Genomic DNA, 23094 nt, shown 5'->3' with positions numbered 1-23094 from the left:
AACCGCCGATGGATGCTTTTAACGTGAATGCTATTCAGTGTTTCCCTTCAGGAAGCCAAGTGTTCAGACGAGGCCACTCCCTGTAATCCAGTGTGTCGTTTGTGCCCGCAACAGCTAGAACATTCAACAGGTGGCCAATGGGCAGGTCCCTTGCTTTCCCGCTGGGGAACGTGGCTTTGTGGTAGCTCGTACAGGAAAAGCACAACCCTGGGTTCAAGCACCAAAACAAACCAACAAACCCAACAAACAAAACAACAGCTGTCCATTTAGGTCATACAGGATAAATTCGAGCCAAATCACAGTGAAGGTATTTGTAAAAAGCACTGAGCTTGGTGTGCGTGTTAGAGTACACCTCCTACCAAAGCAATCTAGAAACCACAGTCAGAGTTCCTTGGAGGACCGAATTTTGCTTTCTGTAGAAAGCAAGGCTGTTTCCCCGGGCTCCCGCAGCACCCCTAACCACGAGCCCTGGCAAGAGCCAAGCAGTCTGTAGGTCTGGGCACGCCCCCGCATTTATAGCGGATTTCGGAGAAAGCCTTCCAAACTGGCTCTACGCCAGGGGTCCGGAGCCTGCCCCGCCCCACCCGGTCGCCACCTGCCGAGATGGGCGCCCCGCCCACATCCGAACGTCACTGGGCTTCGGGCCGCGCCGGGTCGGGCTCCGGGGATTGGTCAGTGCTCGTGACGTCACGAACCGGGGCGGCCCCGGGCTGGCGGGGCCCCCGGGTGCTCGGGCTTCTTTTCAAGGCGGGCGGTGGGGGTGGGGGCGGGGCGAAGGCGGAGCGGGCGGTGTAAACAGACCCGGGAGCCGCGAGCCCCGGAGGAGGCGCGGGCGGCGCCGCCATGGACTTCCAGCAGCTGGCAGATGTCGCGGAGAAGTGGTGTTCCAGCACACCCTTCGAGCTCATCGCCGCCGAGGAGACCGAGCGCAGGATGGACTTCTACGCCGACCCGGGCGTCTCCTTCTACGTGCTGTGTCCGGACAACGGCTGTGGCGACAGTTTTGTGAGTACCTAGGGAGGGCGCGCTCCGCTTCGCCCTAGCTCCTCCAGGGTGGTCGGGTGGGGCGGGTGGCGGTGGCAGGGCGCCTGGGGGCCCCAGAGGTGTGGCGACCTCCCGGATCATCCCGTGCCCGGCGCGCAGCTCAGAGCATCCCAGGGGAGTCCCTGTGTGGCACCCGCAGGGCGGGGCCCGTAACCCCTGCGGCAGGGTCCGAGGTCCGGTCCAGAGGCTGTGTCCGTCCTCCTCGGGGTCTCAGATACAACTCTGCAGCCGCCCCTTCCGGCGGGGTCCCCGCCCCAGCCTGCGACTCCCTCGGAAGGACACAAAGCCTCTGTCCACACCCGCAATGCTAGATCTTTTGGACCCTCTTTGCGGAATGACGCCCTGGAGCTTGAAAAATGCACGCGCATTCACGCGCGCGCTCGTTCACGGAGGCACGCCTATCCCGAGTGCCCTGCTTCCTTTGCTACTCAGTGAGCAAGTGTTGTGTAGCCCGTGCAGATTCTGGCCTGCCATGAGGCTACTGTGGCTACACCGAGGCCTTTCCGCTTTTCCAGAGGAAGAACCCACACACCCCGACCCAGAGGGACCAGAACCAGAAACTATGGTGGTCAAACCTTTGGCCCGGATCCCTCCCACTGGAGATTCTGGCGCCGACAGTTTTAGGAAGGGGATATGGAGAGCAAAAGGTTGTGATGGGAGGCGTGGAGGCAGGACGGGGATGGCGCGCCAGGGACTGTTTGTAAGCACTATAAATAATAGTCCCCAAACGTAAGATGGAGGCAGCTGGGGAGGAGGGTTATCCTGTGGTCGTTGGCCTGAGGCTGGAGCAGGCGGTGCTGCTGCTGCTGCGGAGGGAGGTGGGGCCGTGCATCCATGGCCCTGGCTCATTAGGGGGGTGACAAAGCGGACAGCCCTCCATCCCGTCACCACACCCCATCCAAATCTATGGGAAGTTCAGCTTCGGATCCCTGAGACTGGACAGGTGTAGCCGGTGCACATCTGGCCAATGAAATATGCTCCTGGCTTTCCATGGCTCTTAGGTTCTGCCCGCTTGTCTTCCCTTGAGTTGCTGCTCCACAAAATTAGTTTACTAAGACCAGATCTCTGGCAGTCCTTGAGGTACACCTAGTAGTCAAAGGCACAGCAAGTGTCCTGCAGAGTTAAAGTCCAGACACCTGGTGTACCCCGCTGTCTTTGTGGAAAAAAAGCTTACCTGGACCTAAGGATGGAGCCCAGTGGGTAGGGTGCTTGTGTAGTGTGTGCCAAATCTTGGATTGGACCCCCAGCACTGTAGAGGTGAGGGACACAAGTCTGTAATCCCTACACCTTCCTGGTGAGTTCCAAGTCAGCCTAAGACCCTGAGACTCTTATTTCAAAAATACTGCCTCAGCACAGAACAGTTTTCACGATGGGGACAGGTAGGGTATTGAGTCATGTAAGCACAGATCAGCTCTTAACATGAGCACAGTGTCGGCTGACCAGTGAATGGAGGAGATAAGGAAAGTAGAAAATAATTCTTTGGGCACACTAGAACTTTCTCAAAGTTTCTGGAGGCAAATTACCATCCATAGGTTTTTCTTAGCCAAACCATCCTGTAAAATGAATTAAAGGTTCTACTAATCTTAATTAATGTTGGTTACTAATACAGCAAAAGTTATTCCTTAACCCACTATTACATAAAAAAAAAAAAAAGACACAGAAACCTGTTAGATTTTTGATAAGCCTTAATGCACTGGAGCTGGGCAGACAGTAACTCTCTTAGCTATATTGTCTGTTTCTCAGCTCCCCCCCCCCAAAAAAAAAAAAACATAAATACTTTCACGTGTTCCATTCTGGCTGCTCCTCTCCACCAGGGCAGTTCTTCATCACCATGTCCTTTCTCTACCTCTTCTTTCTCTCTCCTAGTGGTCCTTCTGCTACCCACAAGCTGGCAAACCTTGGCTCTGCCTACCTCTCTTAGGTGCAGTCCAGGCTGTAGGCAACTTTATTTAGCCAATCATGGATAATTTGGGAGACAAAGTTTACACAACATCATTTTGGATACTTACCGATTTGCTTGTAGAACAGTAAGAATCTTGGGGGTGGGAGGCACACAATTAACGTTTGAATACATAGTAGCTCCAGATGAGGCCAACACCTTCCCTCCATTCAGATAGATTCCAGACCTAATGCCAAAACCCTAACTTCCACTCTTCCCTGCTCCCTTTGTCTAAATCATCCCAGTTCTGCCAGCCTTGTGGGTAAAGCCGTGCCCTCTTGATTTCCTCCGTGCCTGTGAGGGCACGCAGGGGTGAACCTTCACGTGTTTCATCTCTTACCGCACACAGCCGCCTCCACCAGCATCTCTCTAAAGTAGCTAAAACATGATCTGCAGCTGTGTGTGGTTGTAATCCCAGCACTCAGAAGGCAGGAGCAGCGGGATCTCAAGCCTTTACCTGTCTCCTGCCGCTTCTAAGTTCTGACTACACAGGCACTTCCTGCCGAGGGATCTTAGCACTTGCTGTTCTCTGCCTAGCACACCCTTGCTGGCCGGTGAGACTCCAGGATCCTGAATTCTACTGTCTGCCCCCAACTGCTGGGGGTTATCAGTTTTTACATGGGCGCTGGGGATCAGAACTCATGCCTTTGTGCTTGCACAGCAAGCATTTTACCCACTGAGCTGTCTACTCAGCCTTGAAAGATGACTTCTTATTTATTGGGCTTCTATGAGGTAGGTGTTGTACCCATTCTATAGATGAGGAAACTGAGCTTAGTATGTAAGAGACTCTGATAGACTGGGTATCTGTCGCCTCACTGAAAAGTGGCTCATGGTAGTTCCAGAGGCTCAAGAACAAAGATCCTTTGGATGGACACTCCACTGGGCAGCTCCTGGGTCCCTTGTCTGTTCACACTCAGGCCACCTGCCAATGTAGCTGCTTTCCAAACTGCCCACCATGCTGTGGGTTGTGGCTTGGCAAGTGACAGGAAGGCTATGCCACCCAGGCAGAGGGGCAGGAACTCAGCAACTGACTGGAAGTTCTTTTCTACCAACTCAGAAGATTTTGAAGGCTGTCAGGTCTGAGAAGGGGATTGTGCGGAGCCATTCAGGACTTGAGAAACAGAACGGGGGGGAGGGGGCAGGGTTTCGTATGCATGTGCACCCGGCACTCAGAAATACGCAGGTTTGTGTCCAGCGGGAGCTCTGGCTGCCCTTCTCACTTGTCCAGTGATTAAAGAGTGCCCCACTCATCACGGTAGAATAGAAGTTAATTCCCCCAGGGAGGGCCCTATTTACCTTATAGTTCTACCTTTTTGACACTCCATCAGAAACATGTTTGGATCCACATTTTTGTGCAGTTTTATTCCCCCAAATCCAAGCAAATAATGTCATAGTATTAAGGAAACAATACTCATGAGGGAGTATTGTCTTTGATCAGCTCTTCTATCTCTGCATACTTCTCGTTTGTGAGCATGTCTCTGTGATGTATTTAAGCGGAACTGCGTTGTGGTTTCGTGATGGCGTGAAGGAGAAAAAGCATCTCTTTGCCTGTTTTGGTTGCCCCATCCACAGAGTGCGATAATCCTTCTATAATCCATATTATAATCGCTGTACGAGGAGTCAGGTGCACAGTGGCATTTCCTTGTTCCTAGAGGCTGTTGCAGTGAGAACAAAGCCACTTGTAAATTCAGCCAATCTGAGGAGGGTGAAGTTGGCTGGTATGAGTCCAAATCATTGGGAACAAACAGTTACTGATCAGCTGAAGGATAGGCGGTGTGCAGGCGGACGCCTGTGATCTTCAGACCCCTTCTAACTGCTGTCTGTGACTTTCACACAGCTGAGGCAAGGCTCCCTTAAGCAGTTTGCACAGGGGCTGTTGAAGCCATGCATGCACAGGGGGCACTCTCTGCCTCCTGCTGCCCAAGTAGCCACGGGCAAGTCACTTAGCCTTTTGGGCCTCCATTTCCTCCCTGTCAGAATGCTCAGCACAGTGAGCAGGCTGCCTCAGGTAAGGCCTGCTCTTCCCACTGGGTGTGCAAGGACCTTGGGTACCACAAGGTAACTCGTGGTTCTTGTGTTCTGCCTGCTCTGTGGACAGACATCAGTTTTAGATTAAGGTGTAACAATTAGGGCCGGAGAGATGGCTCAGAGGTTAAGAACACTGGCTATTCTTCCAAAGGTCCTGAGTTCAATTCCCAGCAACCACATGGTGGCTCACAACCATTTATAACGAGATCTGGTGCCCTCTTCTGGTGCACAGGCACACAGGCAGGCAGAACACTATATAAATAAGAAATAAATAAATCTTAAAAAAAAAAAAAAAGATGGATGGTCCTTGAGGAAAGTGGTTTCAAGACCTTCTTCAGATGCTAAAATCCCAGGCTACTCGGAGCTGTTATGTGAAATTGCACACGTACACATGCCCTACCCACATTACCTTGTATGCCTTAACTGCCTTAGATGACTTAGGGTGTTCAGTACAGTGGAAATGGGAAGGGAGTAGATCTTGTTCTGTATTGTTCAAGGAGTACTGTGTGCTCTCACAGCCCACAGCAGCGTGTCTAGCCACAGGCCTTGGAGGACAAGAAGAGCTCAGTGGGACTGAGTCATCTTGGTGATCTGATGTCACGTTTTGATGACCAGATCTTGTCATTGCCGTGTAGAAAGCGGAGCACGCTCCCTCCCTTATGGGTGACAAGCCTGTGTTGCCATCACTGGATGAGCTCATACCTGATGTAACAGAAGGAGCCACAGATGGTCTATAATCACAGTGTTCGTTCACATCGGGCGTTTGCTGTAGGGGAGGCAAGCCTCTCGGGGCGTGCAGGGAAGGCCACTGTGGTTCATGGATGCGGTCGGTGTTTGGACTGCTTGAGGCCTCCATGAAAAAAATCAGAAACGTAGCCCACCTCCAGTCAAAAACTCTGGGACATGGGCCTGGGAATCTGCACTGTAACAAGCCTCCAGGTGATTGTCGGTGGCTAAGAACCTCTGCTCTGCATCACTTCTGACCTCTGCGGCATCTCCTGCCATCACAGGAGGCCTATAGCTCCCCCGGGCTCCACGGAACGTACCCTCTGTACCCAGGGGCAGCTAGTGTTCTTCAGTCTGACACTCCCAGCTAAGCTAGTTCTGTGGCTGCAGCAAGTGTCTCCAGTTCCTGGTGTAGTTTGTTTTATTTTTTTATTTTTCTTTTTTGATCTGGCGTATGTGGGTGTTTGGTTATGTGTGCTTGAAGTAGTTTCCCAGCTGCGGTTAGAGTGGCTGTACCTCATGGCCGAGGGCTTTCAGGCTTCAGCCACCCGTTTGTTCTTGTATGAGATTAACTTCAGACCCTGACTGAAGGCTCTGCCCTCTCGCCTGGCTGCTTGCTCTTTTCTCACCGCTGGCTTTATGTTCCTTTTATTATTTTTCTTTCATCTACTCCCCCTGCCCTCAGCCCCCGCCCCAAACATTGCAGGCTTACTTCTCAAGCCATCACTGCAAGATACTTTCAGTTTTGGAAAGAAGTAATTTAAATAAAATAAAATACTTTTTTTTATTTTTAAAGACAGTAGCTATAATGTGGTTAGCAGTTGGTAAGTGGTGTCTTTTCGGTTCTCATGTCCCCTTGGGTCTGTCTGACTCAAGCCCTGTGTCCCTTTATGTCTCCTCGAAGACAGTGATTCAAGTTAAGTTTTTCCAATTTCTCTAAGATTTATTACTTTATGTGTATGACTCTTTTGTCTGTATGTATGTGCTCTTCATGGTGCCTGGTGCCATGGTGCCTGGTGCTGGCTCCCCTGGAACTGGAGGTACAGACAGTCGTGAGCTATCATGTTGATGCCAGGGATCACACCAGTTCTTCCTTAAGAGAAGCAAGTGCTCTTAATCCCTTAGCCACCTTCGCAGGTTTCTTACTTTTTTTTTTCTTAAGTGCACAAAACCAATAAGAGTGAGCCACCAGGTACAGGTAGAACATTAGATGAAGGCTGGTTAGGCAAAAGGCTCCTTCATGGGGTTCGAGTCTTCCTTTTCCAACATATAGCAATAACTAGCTCTAGAAGTGGAGTTGGGAGATGGTGGGAGAAGAGTGTATTCCTGAGGCTAAAGAAGCCACAAAACACTTAATTGAGCGCACTCTACCACCAGGGGTTGGGCACACTGCCATCCTGCTATTGCCTAAATGACACACTTCAATTTACTTTGTAATTTAAAGTCCAAGTACCCTTTAAATGAAGAACTCTATATGGTTTTAAAAAGAAGTCTATATGGTTTTATTTATTTAATTTTGGATCTGCTTGCTTAGGAATTGATTTCAACCCAAATGGCCTAGGAGAGCAATCAGAGCAAAGTCTGATTTGTTCATCTTGTGACTACTGTCTGTGGCAGGCAGAAAGCCCAGCTTGTCACACTCTTTCTGCAGGTGCAGAAGGGGAGAAAAGATGCCCTGTGCCCATTGCTTACAGACAAGGCATGGGCTGCCAGCCAGCACTGCCCACAAACAGATAGGCCTTTAGCTTTTCACTCTCTACCCACACTGTCCAGCGAAGGCAGAGAGACAGTTAAGTGGGGGCCTAGGTGTTCACCTCATTTCTACCTTGGATTCAAATTTGAAACAGTCTGGAACTTTGCAAACATGAGTGTGAAGGCAAGCACTGTGCAGTTTCTTAAGCAAGTGTCTTGATGTTCTTGCTGCGTCTCTATTGGCTGAGAATAGGGAAGACAGTGAATGGAGGAGTGCTCTGTATTGCTAGCCTTCTGCACTACGAAGGAGTGGTTACAGGAGTGGGATCTCAGCGGCTCCACTGTGCTGGGTCAGTGGTGGGGAAGGGTCTGAGAAGCTCTCCTATGGCTTAGTGAGGTGGGGGGAGGAGCCTGCTGGAATTAGAGCATCTGGGTGGATCGGAAAGGCGCTAGCACATCTGTGACACAGACAACTGGAGTATGGAGATGACGCGTCAGCACCTACTTATCCTCACTTAGACCCCAGCTGTGTCGGAAGTCTGCACAGCTCTTCTTAGACATCCTGCAGTGAGAAGGAAAGTGATGAGATGTGCTCATTGCGTGGCAAACTGACTTTCTAGAATGATATCCTGCTCACGTACATGAATAGCAGCAGGCAGGGGATGGACCTCTTAGGCCCCTTTGGCCCATCTCTGACTAGGTCTTGTCTCCTACCTAGCCCCTGACTCCTCCCATCCATTAAACTCCTTCCCCTTTTCCAGGCCTCAGCACTCTCTCATCAGTTGAAACTCTAGAGACAGACCCTTGATACTCAATGGGGTACTTCATGTTCCTGGCTGATTGGGTTGGTTCTGCAGAATTAGAGCTTCCTCATCCAGACCTCAGAAATCTGTGACTCTGGCTTATTCTAGATCTCTGATCATTATGGGAAAAGCTTGCTTTAATTTTAAAGACAGGATAATGTGGATTTCCTCACATAAACGTTCCCAGACTCAGTGGCAACAACAGACCTAGACCCCACGCTGCTCTGCACATGTGCCAAGCTGATTAGTGATGCTTGGGCAGGACGCCCACCTAATGTGCCGAGGGCGCAAGAACCCTGAGCAAGACCAGCCTTCCTTAGGGCTTTGCATACTCTCCTAAGTTCATTTCATTCTGAAGACATTTAGCAACACCCCCATTCATGGGCCAGTCTGCAGAGGGAACACCTTGTTCCAAGTTTATGATTACAAACTAGTTAATTAATTCTTCAGCTGTAGCTGCAGGCGAAGTTATGGAATCGGAAAGGCAAAGGCTCTGGCTTCTCCTCCCTTCTCTTTTAAAGACACCCCACACACCTGCTGCGGAAGGTGGGCAGGTGTGAGACCTATGGGCCTCACAGGTGAGACTGGGAGCACAGAGCTTGGGGATGCTCTGTGGATCTAACATAGAACTCAGATGTCAAATTCTGTGGATTTGACATTTTCTGATGAAGAATGAGTGGATGATTTCACTCTGTAGTGGAGGCTGACTTTGAATGCGGGATTCTTTAAGACTCTCAGATCAATGACTTGTGCTCTCTGTTTTCTCCTTGCCCTCACGGGCCGCAGCACGTGTGGAGCGAGAGCGAGGACTGCCTGCCCTTCCTGCAGCTGGCACAGGATTACATCTCTTCTTGCGGCAAGAAGACGCTCCATGAAGTCTTGGAAAAAGTCTTCAAGTCCTTCAGACCTGTAGGTGCTGCACGGCTTCCAAAGCCACCCTGTACCCCTCCGTAACTGCACCTCCATGGCAGGGCTGCTGGGGAAAGTGGGCAGACCCAGATCCTGTCTGCTTGTCAGCCCTGTGGGGTGGGGTGGGCGGGTGCTGAATGCAGCATGATTCTTTGGTGCGGGGTGGATGGCCGTTTCTAGCCTCCTTTGAGTTGAGAAGGACTGACAGGTGGAAGCAAACAGAGCCTTTGTGAGACAATGGAGTACGGAGACAAGTTCTCACCCAGGAGACTCCAAATCCACCTGGAAGCATGTTTTGTTTGGGGGTGTTTTTGTTTGCTTGTTTTTATCATACTGGTGTTTACATTGGGGGACATGGCTGGATAAAGGTTGTCCATTTTTGTGCCTGTGCGGAAGGGTGGCTTTGGACTCCTGTTCTCTTCTCTCAATTCCCAAAAACACTTACATAAAGCTTGCCTCCCCTCTTGGAATTTCTGACTGTATATTTGCCTGGCAAGTTGATCTGCTTTCACACTAGCTGATGAACACGTCAAGAGAGTACTCAGTCCTGCTTTGATGATTCCTTACTTCACTCTGTCTTCCAGGGTCTAGAATCTGCCAGGTCCCCGCTCCAGTTTGCTTCTCTGCCCACTGTGCTTATGTTTCATGCATTCAGTGGTATGCTGTGGAATCTCTGTTTATTTCTCAAATGATTTTCAGCAATGTTTTATACTTCTCTACTAAGGATTTCAAGCTTGTTTTATAGTCCTCTGAGTGCAGGGAGGTTGGTTGCATAACAGTTTGTCTGACATTCTAACGTTTCAAGGTTAGGAAGTCTGTTTGGCATCCCTGTGTCTCCTGGCTTGCACTTCTGGTATGCCGAGTTTGTGTGCGGCGCTGTCTAAATGCAGGTTAGTGTGCTTGCCCGTTCGGGGACAGGAATAAATGGAGGCCCAAGGTGACAGCACATTCCAGAGAGGACTTTTGTTGGCCCTACCAGGACTTGAGAGTCCTGTCAGCCTGAGGTGGCTTCCAGTATTTGATTTGCATTTCCCAGGCACTCAAGATGATGATAAGAACAGGCTTCAGATCCTATCTCTTTTAGCTCATCTGTGTTCCAGGAATGTGGGCCTTTGGGGGGCCTCCCTGTGAAAGTGGGGAGCCCTCTGTAGTCTGTTTCCTTAGAGAACCTTGGGCTTTGACCTTATTCTTAGGCCAGTCTGAAAGAACCATATACTTTCTCACTTTCCCTGCCAGGTCAGGCCAACCTTTCTGGCTTCCAAACGCTGCACTACTCCTGTGTCAAATGCTTGAAAATATCTTAGCCGTTCTCTGTGAAAGTGTTGACCTAATCATTCAGTCCACCATCATGAGAAATGGAACTTCAGTGGGTTTTGTCTGGGAGTCTTGAGAAAGATATTTTGGAGTCAGTAATGACCGTGAGGAGAGCCAGGGGCAGCCAGGAGAGCCAGACACAGACTAGCAGTTCTGAAAGCCTAGGGACAGGCTATGGTCCTCTAGCTGCAGGGTTTAGAGTTGGGGATCTAGGCACAGTGAGAGGGGAGTCTGGAAGGATATAGGGTCTCATGGCTGTGGAGGTGCTTAGTTTTGCCAGCCATGGAAAGCCTGAAGAAACGGAATAGGAGGGCCATGATGTTGACCTATTTTGAGAGGTGCCTTCTTGCAGACTAAAAGTGTGCAGGTTGGCTTCAGCAGGAAGAGGAGGACCACAGCAGAAACCAGTGCCATCTTCCAGGCAGATGTGAGGCCAGCTCAAAAATAGCGGAAGTGGAAAGAGTGACTTGGCTGCTGAGATACCTGGAAAGTAGACCCAGCTGGCCTCACTGCTGGGTTGAAGTAGAGTGTAAGAAACCGAGAAAAAGATGGAACCTGGCTTTCTTGGCAGCGTGGTGAAGGAACTTCTCAGTGGTAGACTGAGGCTTTGGAGGGCCTGCTGGAGGGAAAGCTTGGGCCTGGTGTCGTCAGAAATTCATCTGGTGGGACTGAGGAGTCTGAAAAAGCTGTGCCTCTCAGCTCCCTTGTTGCATTCGCCGCAATGTGGAGCTTTGGGCTTAGACAGAAAACCCAGGCACGATTGGCTGCTGCAGTCCTAGTTGAGAGTGTCTGTTGGAGAAAACCTTCCCCAGTCAGGAAGATCACGAGCCAGGAAACCAGTGCTGTTTTCTTCTGCATGGCAGTAGCTGCATGGCGGCATCCCCAAAAATGCGTTCACCTGTGCCTTGAGACAGCTGCACGCTGGCTTTGCCGGTGTGGAACTTCAAAATGCCAGTGTGCCCGTTGCAGTCCTGATTGTTTTCACAAGGTCGCCAGCCGGTCACTGGCCACTGTGCATTCTCGCCATAGAGATTAGGACTTATCTCTAGGTAGCGTCCAGCTGCTCTGTTTGCTTGACCTTGCTAAAAACTGGGCACATGGCAGTAGTTCCTGAAAAGTGGTATTACCTCAACGCCCTGCCCCCTGTACTTCCTACACCAAAATGATCAATATCACAAGGCCTCAGTCCACACACTGAAATCTGATTGGATCTTTGAAGAACAAGTTATTCTCTTCTGTTTTTTTTTTTCTTCCAGACATCCTACCCCTTTTTTTTTTTCTCCTACTTTATCAGACTTCCCATAAACTGTTCTAATCATCTATCGCCAGAGCCCTGTTCCAGAGGGTAGAGTAGCATACTTGGCTGATTAGGAGGAGTGCTGGCCACAGAACAGGGTGAGGCCAGGGTCAGGGCCGAGCCCGTATTGAACCTGGCATCCAGCATGACGCTGTGCAGCTGGACGTGCCACCCATTGGTCGGCTCATTCCATTCTGGGTTCTTGGGGAAAATCTCTCTGAGAGGATGTTTGTGAGCACAGACCACAAGGCCTGTTCATACAGGCGTCTCAGGTTCCAGCCCCAGTTCTGGCACCTGCTGGCTGAGTGCCTTAACAGTTTCACCTGTTTCTCAGGTTCTCCATTTGTAGGTTGAGGAAACTAATGAGGGTAGTTAACCTTGTGCTGTGGAGATTAAGCAGCACAGTTTGGCTGCAGGTGACCTTTGTGCATAGTACATCCCAAAGATGCCCCTAGCGTTGTGTACAGGATGAAGACACCAGACAAAACACTGGTGCCAGGTGTCCGTAGGGCCCAGAGAAGCAGTACATGGCCAATCGTAGGGTTTTGATAGTAAAAGAAAATTTGCTAAGTGAGATCAACACATTTTTAACTGAAATATCTGACTGAATGATGGACTTTTCAAAGGTATCAGAGGGGTCAAGAAAAGGTTATCAACACTGGTTTTTGCAAAGCACTAAACTCACCGAAGACCAAATCTGCATATGGTGTTTGGTGACAGGCTATAAGGAAGATAAACAGGTGTCCGCTCAGAGGCATTTACTGAAGAGCTTCCACATCGTGGGTGTTTTTATTTTTCTCTTTTTCTGTTCTCTAAGTTTTCTATCATACTCACATAATCAGAAAACACACTTAAGAAAAAAAGCTATCTTGTTTACGCATGTTAGAAGTGCTGGAAGTTAGGGAGGAGCTCCGTGAGGATGCAAGTACCAGGCCCCAGCGTTCTGCAGAGATTTGACTAGACACAGTGGGCAGGAGGAGAGCTGACCCACGCAGAGCCCATCTCGGCTGCCTGCCTCAGAGTCCGTAGAAATACCCCAGGTAGGATAGATGGCCCTGGCTCTTGCTGTGTGGCTTCTTGAAGTTTTCTTAGCCTCTAGAACTCCATCTTTAAAATGGGACCAGCTCCTGTTCACTGTCCTGTGAATTCACAGGGAATGGCTGCCAAAGTACAGCTGCCCTGGTGTCAGGATGTGGTCACTGCATGCAACTGTCCATCTTTCCACCTAGAGTGGCTCCCATTTCTCTCCTCTAGAGGAGCCTCCCACCTCATGAAGGAGGCTCTCCGAGAGCCCTGGTTCTTGCCTCCTTCCCTCAGAAGGATGTCAGAGCTCATTGGTTCATGAATGCAAATGACGTTGTCACTCACTGTTGCCACCCAGTGCTCTGGTAACCACTTCAGGGATCACTGGGAGGTGTGGACAGGAGAAACAGTCATTTTCCTCACTTAAGTAACTCTCGGTGACTTGCTGACCATCGAATGATTGATATAATGGACCAGCAATACCAGCTCTTACTAATGGCGACCACGCCGGTCATTTTTCTCGTTTTCATCTCTTACTTGATGATGAATGGCAGACTTGACTGCTGGCAAGCAAGCAAAGCAGGAGAGAAGAGGTTGTCTGGTGCCAGGTTCTCCCATAAGTTACACGAGCATGGAGGGGTTTCGGCTCTCAGAGAGGTGCCTCACTCCCTCCTCACGGAGGTTGGCTCCTACTCCTGTGCCTGTGGCAGTGCTGGATGCTGTTTTTGCTAGTGTTACTGTGACGGCCCAGCTTGCCATTAGTTCTGGTGGCTCCCGTGGATTCATCCTCTGAGTGGCCCTGTCTTAACCTCTGAGGATGCTGTGTGGCACTGTTTCCTTTCCCAAGAAGTAGTTCTACCAGAACCTCCTCCCTCCCTACCCCCCGATTCTAGACACTGAGGTTTTCAGGCAGAGTGTTTTCAGGTTGCATGTAATGGCTGGGGAAGCAGGGAGGACTCCATACAAGAAAATCTTCACAGCCCAGAACAGTGAAATTCTAGCTTCTGTTCCTACCATCTGGTCAGAAGCCTTGACCATATGAAAAAAGATCCATGGGTGCCAAGCTGCCTAAGTGGGACAGGAAGCCCAAGGGGGAGAGGGTGGAATATTTTTTTTTTCTTGACCGTGTAGACTTGTATGAATGGCATTAAATGTTAGAAATTTAACTTTTCCAATATCTCCTGTTTTCTGTTTATGTTAGGAACATTCAAACCTTGTCTTTTTTAGCCCGGTGGTGGTAGTACACACCTTTAATCCTATCCCTTGGGAGGCAGAGGCAGGCAGATCTCTGGGTTTGAGGCCAGCCTGGTTTACAAAACAAATTTTAGGGCAGCCAGGGCTACACAGAGAAACCCTGTTTCAAAAAAAAAAAAAAAAAAAAAAACATTTTTAGGAAGGATAGTGCCCTGCATCTGCCACCCTTGCCCCCTTGACTCCTGCTGCCGTCTTTCATCTACCTCTCCCTGCTAATATAGAGGAGCTGGACTGAACTCATCACAAGTTTTAGGACAGACAGCTTCAAATCCTCCAAATGCTCTAACTAGTCTTGCTGCCAGGAATGGGGCTTATGGTCCCTTTCAGAGCAGGTTAGAAATGCAGAGACAGGTCCTCCCTCAGGCCCACAGAGCCAGGATCTGCTTTGTAGGTAGTGTTCTCACCGACTCAGAGACACAGGCAAGTGTGAGCGATGCTGCTTCTTCTCCCTTAGAAGTGTGCAGGGATGCCTGACGCTGCAAGGATACGCTGTATACAACAGCGTTCTAGTGGATCTGGAATGCTCTAGACCCGAGAGGCCACGTTTACCTCTTCTCCCAGCAGAAAGACACCAGCCCAAGGTGCCTGGTGTGTGCCCGTTCAGGGTGCCATATGCCAGGCAGCCTCACGTAATTCACACCTTTGTCCACACGATCTGAAATTAGTCCCACAGGTGACCAGGGCCTAGAGAACATTAATTCTCAAGTGTTGGCAGCTCTTCCTTTGCAGTAGAGGCCCATGCGGTCAGGTGGGCCTAGCGGTCTATGTGACTGTGGGCCATGCTTTGTGGTCACCGGGGCAAGGTCTGAGAATGCCAGCATGTTCCTTTTCACAAGGACACATGAGCTTGGTGTGCCAGGGCTGGACAAGCCCAGATGTGCTCTCAATGCCCTTCTCCTCATGTGAGCAGTCACTATCTGAGACGTTGGCCACCGTGAGCTTTATAGAGACAGCGCACATCTGTGGATGGCTGTGGGCATCCCGGCTTGTGACCTGTAATGCCTCATAGATGGTTTTGCCCTGCATGCTTTCCTGGCTCTCTGAGACAGACAGTTCTAGAACCTAAGAGTGTAGGCATTGTCTTAGTTGGAATTTCTGGCTTACTGTTCCCCCGATGGAGCCACGGGGAGAGTGGAGGAAGGGTGGCGGGGCGATAGAGAAGCCATATTAGGAATGAGCAGGGCAACCTTGCATGCCTTAAGTTAAAGTTTAGGTAGCGCCATGTTAAGTGGCCTGAAGGTGACATGTCTGGAGCTCTGTGTGAAAAGTCTTGGTCATTCTTCGCTCAGTCATCACATGCAGAAGCCCAGGAATACCAAAGGCCATGGCTTCCTGCCAGCACACAAGTTTTTGTTCTTATTGATTATGAGTCATTAGTACTGTTGAGTATCTAATGAAAGACCATTGTCATTAAAAACTGTTATCATGGGGCTGGAGAGATGGCTCAGCAGTTAAGAGTGCTTGTTCTTCTAGAGGACCTGAGTTCGATCCCTAGCACTCACTCTGGGCAGCTTACAACTGTAATGCTAGCTCCATGGGTTCAACACCTCTAATTGCCAAAGGTACCAGTACTCACCTGCACATACCAAAAACACAGATGTGCACACCTATGCATAATTGAAATACATTTATCTTGAATTTGTTATGTTTCCCTGATACTAATCATAGAATGTTTGTGGAACACAGATGAAAATGAAGCTGGGACATGGTTTAGAGCACTTGGTGCTCCTTCAGGGGACCCAGGTTTGACTCCCAGAGATCACAGATGGCTCACAAACATCCTTAACTCCAGTTTCAGGGGATCCAGTGCCCTCTTCTGACCTCTGTCACACGTACTGACAAAAAATTCATATACATAAAATAATGTAAAAAATTAAAGATGACATGGAAAAAAGTTGTCCATAATCCCAGTCTTATAGAAACACAAAATGTTTCACAAAAATAAAAAGGACCATTGAGATGGCTCAGTAAGTTACAGCAGTTACTGCCAAGTTTGATAACGTGAGTCATCAATCCCTGGGCTTCACATGGTTGAAGAAGACAGCCATCTCCTGTACGTTGTTCTGTGCCCAAACACATGCTGTACATACACAAAGTAAATAAATACACAAGGTAAATAAATGTAAAGTTTTAAAAGTAAAACTCAATATTTGAATACATTTAATTGCCATCATTTTTCTGTGTATCCATATGAATTTTAAGAAAATCTATATGGTAATTAAAATATAACTTTATCATGTTCTTACATGTATATTCATTTTATATCATTAGATAACTTAAAGTTCCAATTTTAAGCGTATGTAAGATTCTGTCTTACTAGGATGCCATGCAGTTTAACCCTCTGCTACTGCACATCCTAGCCGTCTTGACATTTTTTAGCTATGTGCTACCCTTACTAGATAACCACGTGTGTTAATAAATAAGGCAGAGGATTAATTTTCAGACATCTTGAAGGGACATCGGCACTGTTCATGGTGTGATTCACCGACACCGCGGGCATGGCATGCACATCCACCACCTAAGTAGTTTGTGGGCTGCGCCTCTCCAAGGTAGCCAGTGAAATCAATGTCGTCTGTTACCTTTGTAAAAAGCTGTGGGGCATGGCAGGCAGTCGGGTCCAGGGATGCACTGGCTGGGTCACGCCCCTCGATCCTTGAGCTGCAGATGAATCTTGATGCGTGACGCCTTTGGTTGACCTGTGATACTTACAGCTGTTGCTTCTCTTGTCCAATTTCTTCCCCGTAGCTGCTGGGCCTTCCGGATGCGGATGACGACGCCTTTGAAGAATACAGCGCCGACGTGGAGGAGGAGGAGCCAGAGGCGGACCACCCCCAGATGGGGGTCAGTCAGCAGTAAACTCCTCCTGTGCCCCTGGGGTAGCCTTTTCATTAGCTCTTCAAAACAGGACGTCTGGCCCCTGGCATCCAAGTGAAAATGAAATACCTTTTAAATGACCACACAGTATCTGTGATGGGCTTCGCTTAGAAGTGACCAGAATTCCGGCCTCACTTCGGCGGGATCTCTATGGAGATGTCTTGGTAGCCTTTGCCACTTTGAAGTTAGAGTCCATGTTGTGGCTGCCTGCTCCCTCTTGAGTTTATGTTGGAGAATTAATGTTTCCTGACTGGAATGTCGAGAACTCTGAATGTATTAAGGATGTGTTTTGAGTCCTCACGGGCGACCTTGCTGAGGAAAAGCATGACAGAGGAGAAATGCAGCCTGCACTCTTTGTGTACCTTCTAAGTGTCCGTAAGTGAAAGGTTTTGCTTAGAAAGCATGAGTTTTACTATCTAGTCGTGAACTGCCCAAGTGCGAATGCAGAGGGTAAGGGTGGCCTAGGCTCCTTGGCGAGTCTCACCTCCGCTGAACTGGTTCCCTGGGCATGTAGCAGCCAGATGCTGCTTGGTTTAAATGTTTTGTGGTTGTTCGATCATTTTAAAAACTTGCTGATTCCAAAGCCACTTTTAAATTCTAATAGTGGAAACTACAGATGGGGGTGAAAGATATAAATTATTGATTTCTTTAAGCCGTTTATAAGCCTGCATATGAAACGAAACCTTTACCTTTTATCTTTACGAGGAGATGGCAACTTAGTAATCATGAAAACAACCAGGATCCAAGCAAGTGCCCCTTAAGCTTTGAAGCCATAGATAAACCTAACGTGAAAATAAATCAGGATTAAAAATAAATTAATATAATGAAATCTTTTACTTTCCTAATCTTTTATCCTCTAAGATGTCAAGAAAGGCTCCCACTGAATTAATTTATTTAAAATTGTAATTAAATACTCCAGGAAACCTACTTGCAGAGAAATTTTAAAGTGACATGAAAGTAGGAATCTTAATTACAGGATTGGTTGGTTGAAAGAGGATGCTCTTAATGATCAGGGCGCACAGACACTTCCCAGAAGTAACTGCCATCATCTTTAGGATGTTCTCTCATGCCATCGTGGGACCCTTCCGCGTCTCGGGTTCTCAGAACTGAGGATATCACGCGCCCCTTTGCAGCACTCGATTCCTCTGCGCACCCAATTTGGGGATGTTTCACACACACACATGCACACATGTACACACGCACGCTGGATATGTTACCAGTATTTTAAATTAAAAAAAGAAAAAATTAGAAGAAGAAAAGAAAAATCTGCAGCGGCAGAAGCTTGTTCGGCTGGCATGTCTGGGCATTTTCTGTTTAACCCAGTGGCAGTGTGAGGAGAGTGCAGTGGCTGGGTGAAGCCAAATTCCTGTTTCCACCTGTGCATTTATACCTATGTGTCTTATTTCCTGAGAGAAAGGTATTAATGGTTAATTTCAGGCCAAGTGGCTTCCCTAGAAGTGGTCCATCAGCAGAGTCAGACAGAATGGTCCTTCTGGGCGCGAGGTCCAGCCTTCGCAGTCCTGTCCCTGGTCCCATCATACCCGCTCACAGCAGGGAGACGGAGCTCTCTGTCTTGTAGATACATGGTCCAGGGTAGGTAACTTCCTTTCAAGTAAGGCAGGCCGCACAAATAAATGTCTTTTGTGGGTAAAACAAAGGCACCTGAGCAGTTTGCTCCATTCTGAGGTAACCTGGAATTTTATACACAGAGGCTTCAAATCTAAATTTACATGTGTTTGAACATTAATATAAGATGAATTTCTATCAAAAGCGCATTTAAACCTGGACCAGAGACACTTGGTGGCATCATATTAGTGTTCTCTATTTGTACAAGTTGAGCTCAGACCCCTTAGCAGCACAGTGGGCTGCCGGGAAACTCTCGTCTTTCTTCTGCCCAGGGGTCAGGAGGAGGGAACATCCCTGGGTGTGGCTGGTATCCACAGCAAAACCCAGGGGCATCAGCAAATCCACTGTCCTCGAAACCCTCCTTCTCATCCCTCCCAGTGTGCACCTGTGCGCACAAGTATGCACACACCCACCCCTATCCATTCCATGGCTGCTCGCATCCCAGCTGGGGCTGCAGTCAAACAGCCCGCGGCTCCATAGTGAGATAAGTGTGACCCCTCCCCCAAGCCTACAGTGGCATTCCAGTGGCAGCCGTAGCGTGGGAGAAAGGTCTTGTGAAATTAGGAGAGACACTTGCTTCTAGTTTTGACTCGGCCCTGGACTACGGGACATTGATAAGTCACGTGACTTCTCTATGAAACAGGGGTATTTGCTCTTCTAGCTTTAAACACCGTCCTAATGTGGCTGCTATAAGAAGGAAGTGCGCAGAAGAGCAACAGCCGAGGATGCTGGGGGACACAGGAAGGAAATACCTTGTAACTTTGCCAAAGATGGTGTCCTTAAGATGCTGGCCTTGCAGATGGCTGTGCATACCTTAGACTCCGGTGGCCAATGAGTGTCCACATCCCTGGAGCCTGGGGTGGGCTCGATCCCAGGCAACTGATGAAATTCTGTTGCTCTGAGAAGTAAGTAAGCCGAGGCCTCAGAGGACCATTTGTCTCTGCTGAACCAGTGCTGCTGGTGGCAGGCAGAGCCACTCTCTGCCCACTACACGGATGGCTTTGGAGGTGGTAAGCAGGAAACCCAAGAGGGGAGATTGGCATGGAGACTAGCTGGGAGAGAAGGAGCAACGGCCCTCTGCTGGCCCTGTCACTCAGGAAAGAGAAAGTGACAGACTCTAGGCAGTGGGCAGAGACAGAGTGAGAATAAACATATTCAGGGGTGGACTGATTACTCGCTGGTCGATGACGCCAGTGACAACATTACAAAGCCTGGCCCCGGCGTCAGGTGACCTGTGGAGACATTTTTCTCACATCTGCCTGGTTGCTTTCGGTGGTGGCACTGAGCCGAGCAGGCTTCAGGGATTGAAGTACAGAGCCAGGGAGGGTGGTGGAGTACATACAATGCCTGGCCTCATGAGGGCTCAGCCGCACTGCAGTGTCCACTGGAGACTCCCAGGCCCACCGCCGCACATGGTACGTTCTGTGCCTCCCTGACCAGAGCACCAGAGCTACGCGAGGAGACTGTCCTTGCACGATGGCACCAGAACTAAGTGTGCAGTGTGCTTAAGTCAGGCTGGCTGCCTCTGGGAGTGAGGCTAGTGCTCAGTACAGACAGAAACTGTTCCCTAGCACAATGCATGGCTCTGAGTATTGTTTCGGTTTTCTCAGAGCACAAAGAGTGTGTCCCGAGTGTTGCAATTTCCAGAGCGGTGTTTTTAGTTATTGCATGTTAAAAAAAAAAAAAAACTCGCCAGTTTGGAAACAGTTTAATCAAATCTGTTTTTCTACAGTGAGAGGAATGTAGGGGTGGCTGGACTTATTGTGGGTTGAGAGGAAGGAAGTAAACAGGGACAGTGAGAGAGTTAGGTCTCGGTGCGTCTTAGTTGGAAGCAAGCACATAGTCTCTGCTTCACCTCCTGGGGAACAGGGCAGCATGTAGGCTCTCTCTTAGAAAGGTGGGTGCTTGGAGGATGCTGGTAATGGCTTTGTGGCTTTCACAGTGGCCCCTGCCTAGCCAAAGGCACAGCAGGTGTCCTGCATACCTAGCAGAATTCCTTCCCTCAGAAATAGAATCAGCTGATAGCCAGAAAAGTATGCCTTCAAGAGTGCTGACCCAAGAGGGCCTGCACTGGCAGCTGGCGGGAGGTGGGCCATACCTGCCCTCTCCTCCACTGATGCTTCAGGTGTCAGTGAGACTAAGGGGGAGGCCCTTGTCCCTACAACAATCTTGAGGGAGATGCCACGCTCTGGCTTGTGGCCTCATCTCCGGAGATGCATAAAACAAACGTTTCTGCATTAGAAACATTCCTCTTTCATACACACTCATCACGCTGCCTTGGTTTAATGAACTAGTATGACTTGAGAAGCCGAGGCCTTTTAGATTTCATACAGAGTAGGTGTAAAGTTGCCGGGATCCTAGCAACCTGTGGTCTATGACAATGACCTTGAGCATTTCATGTTAGAAACCCCATTTGCCACACTGTAAGGCTGAATAGTTCCAGGAAGCTTAAAGTGTGCACCAAGCTACACAGGAATTAACATTCGGTTTTCTTAGGACTGTGTTCAGGTTGTTTGGGAGCAGGGAGAAAGCTGGCAGTATGCTTTCCATGAACTACCTTTCCCTAGGCTTTCCTTTTGGTTTCCCCCCCCCCCCCAAGTTTCTGTTTTAGCAGGAGCCTTGTGAACTGGCATAGACCAATGCTCTATAGAAATGCCAGCTTTCCAAAAGGCACTAAAATAAAATAGTCAGTGCTGGGCAAGTCTGAACCCAGCTATAATCCTGTACTCATTTGTGAGCAAGCAAGATTTCCGCCATCTCCAGAGAAGTAAATCGGAAGAAACAAAAGCGAGGCACTTTGTTGTTTATTTCTGTTTTTTCAGGCCGTTTTTTTTTTTTTCTGTGTGATGTGTGTATTTTCTTTTGAGTTTGTATTTCCTTTCAGAGAGCTCTCTTGTAGATGACAGACTGTGAAATGGGTTGCCAAAAACTGTGCGCTTTGTTAGATGCTTCAGACAGAACTGTGTAAATTCTCTCTGCACCCTGTTCCATTTGCTTCCTCTTCCCTCCCATGAGAGCAAGGACCACATCCAAGGATGTAATTACCATGCACTTGCTATTAAAGAGCCTTTCAGCCCTGGTGGTATTTGCGTTTTTACTCTTTCCACAGATTTTCATTGCCGAACACTGGACCGTAGGCATGGGGCGGGTGGGGAGCAGTTGCATCAAAGGTAAATTTATGTGGAGGTTGGTAAAGTTAATCATGTTCTTGGGAGTGTGCATCGAACTGATGCCCTGGATGGTGTTCAGCAATTTGCCATCTCCCTTTAAACTAGTACTAGTTTTGTGGGTGAGAATTCCTTTTTTGTAAACCTAGTTAAGAATCCTCTGTGGTACAATTAGAAATCTCTATCCTGTGACAATCCAGTAACAGCATGATGACATTTTCTCAACGCCTTGCCCCTAGTGCCTGTTACTCACTAGACAAAGGCCTTTCGATAGGGGCTCTGAAAGTTTCATTCTCTGGTTAAGGATCAGGTTTCTCACTCTGGATGACGCTGTCTAACCTTGAGAATGGCTGAGCAGGCCCAGCTTGTGGCTCTGTGTGTTCTGTAATGTTACTGAGTGTCCTTGGCGTTGGCCAAAGGGTCCAAATCCAGAGGAAAGTTGTGTGTGAACATTCTAAACCTCCCTGGTCAAAGACTGGCTCCAGAAGGGCCGTGTAGACAGATTTTTATCATGGGAAAATTCCTGTTTCCATGACTTGATCGTACAGGCTCGGCCCCTGTGCATGCAGGGACAGATAGAGCATTACTCACATCTCCTCTTGCCGTATTAATCTCGGAAATCATTTGGCAGGAGGAAGGTCTGGCCTAGGCAGGTCCCTGACAGTCTGTGCGGCTCCACTCATAGCACCTACCCCAATCCTGTTATGTCTCATGGATAGGAGCAAGCACGGGTGACTTCATTTCTGATTTTCCTTGGGAGAGGAGCATCAGTAGAACACCTGGCACCTGTCCGCACTCAGGAGGAGGGAGTGCCACAGGTCCCATGAAGCCACGATGCTGAACTGCCAAGGCCATGCTCTTCTCTGATTTACCCCCACCTAGCCAAGGATTCCTGTACCAAGTGAAGGCCCACACCTGGGTAGCCCCAGTGCCATGGCTCAGAGGTTTCCCTTGCCTCACCATGCATCCTTCCTCTCTGTAGTAGATCGCAGGGTTCTAACAGACAACAAAGGCTGAGGGCAGGGTTCCCTGCTCGGGGATGTGATAAACAGTCTTGTTTCCATGGTGAAGCCGGGCAGGTGGGGTGGGTACTACAGTCTCCCCCCACCCTGGGGCTTCCAGAGAGCACATGGGTGGATTCACAACACAGGAGAAGAGACAAACCCCACACCCCAGCATTTGGAAGCACCAGAGCTGGGTGTCTGGCCCAGTGTCCTGCCGAATCAGGCGACCAAAATATTCCTCTGTTTGTCAGGCTTAGCCGTGTGGCAGTTTGAAATGCCTCCCCAGTCAGCTGACACTTCCCTTTTTATACCCATAATAGACACAAACCCCTTCTGAATCTCCGACCCATCTTCCCCACCCACCACCAATGGAAAACAATGATGCTTTTAAAAA

The 23094-nt window shown here is 49.1% G+C and overlaps 1 protein-coding gene across 1 annotated transcript; it reads left to right on the top strand.

The window, feature by feature from the left end:
- The first annotated feature begins 749 nt into the window (after window positions 1-749).
- On the top strand, window positions 750-21610 carry Mturn (maturin, neural progenitor differentiation regulator homolog). Its single transcript, XM_021648015.2, has 3 exons — window positions 750-1005; window positions 9019-9141; window positions 16775-21610. Exons 1-3 carry the CDS (start codon window positions 844-846, stop codon window positions 16883-16885), a joined length of 396 nt encoding a protein of 131 aa, XP_021503690.1. The 5' UTR covers window positions 750-843; the 3' UTR covers window positions 16886-21610.
- The last annotated feature ends 1484 nt before the right edge of the window (window positions 21611-23094 follow it).

The sequence above is a fragment of the Meriones unguiculatus genome, chromosome 3 (assembly GCF_030254825.1).
Source record: "Meriones unguiculatus strain TT.TT164.6M chromosome 3, Bangor_MerUng_6.1, whole genome shotgun sequence".
NCBI lineage: Eukaryota > Metazoa > Chordata > Mammalia > Rodentia > Muridae > Meriones > Meriones unguiculatus.
The sequence above is the reverse complement of the archived record's forward strand: the minus strand, read 5'-3'. Positions and strand labels throughout refer to the sequence as shown.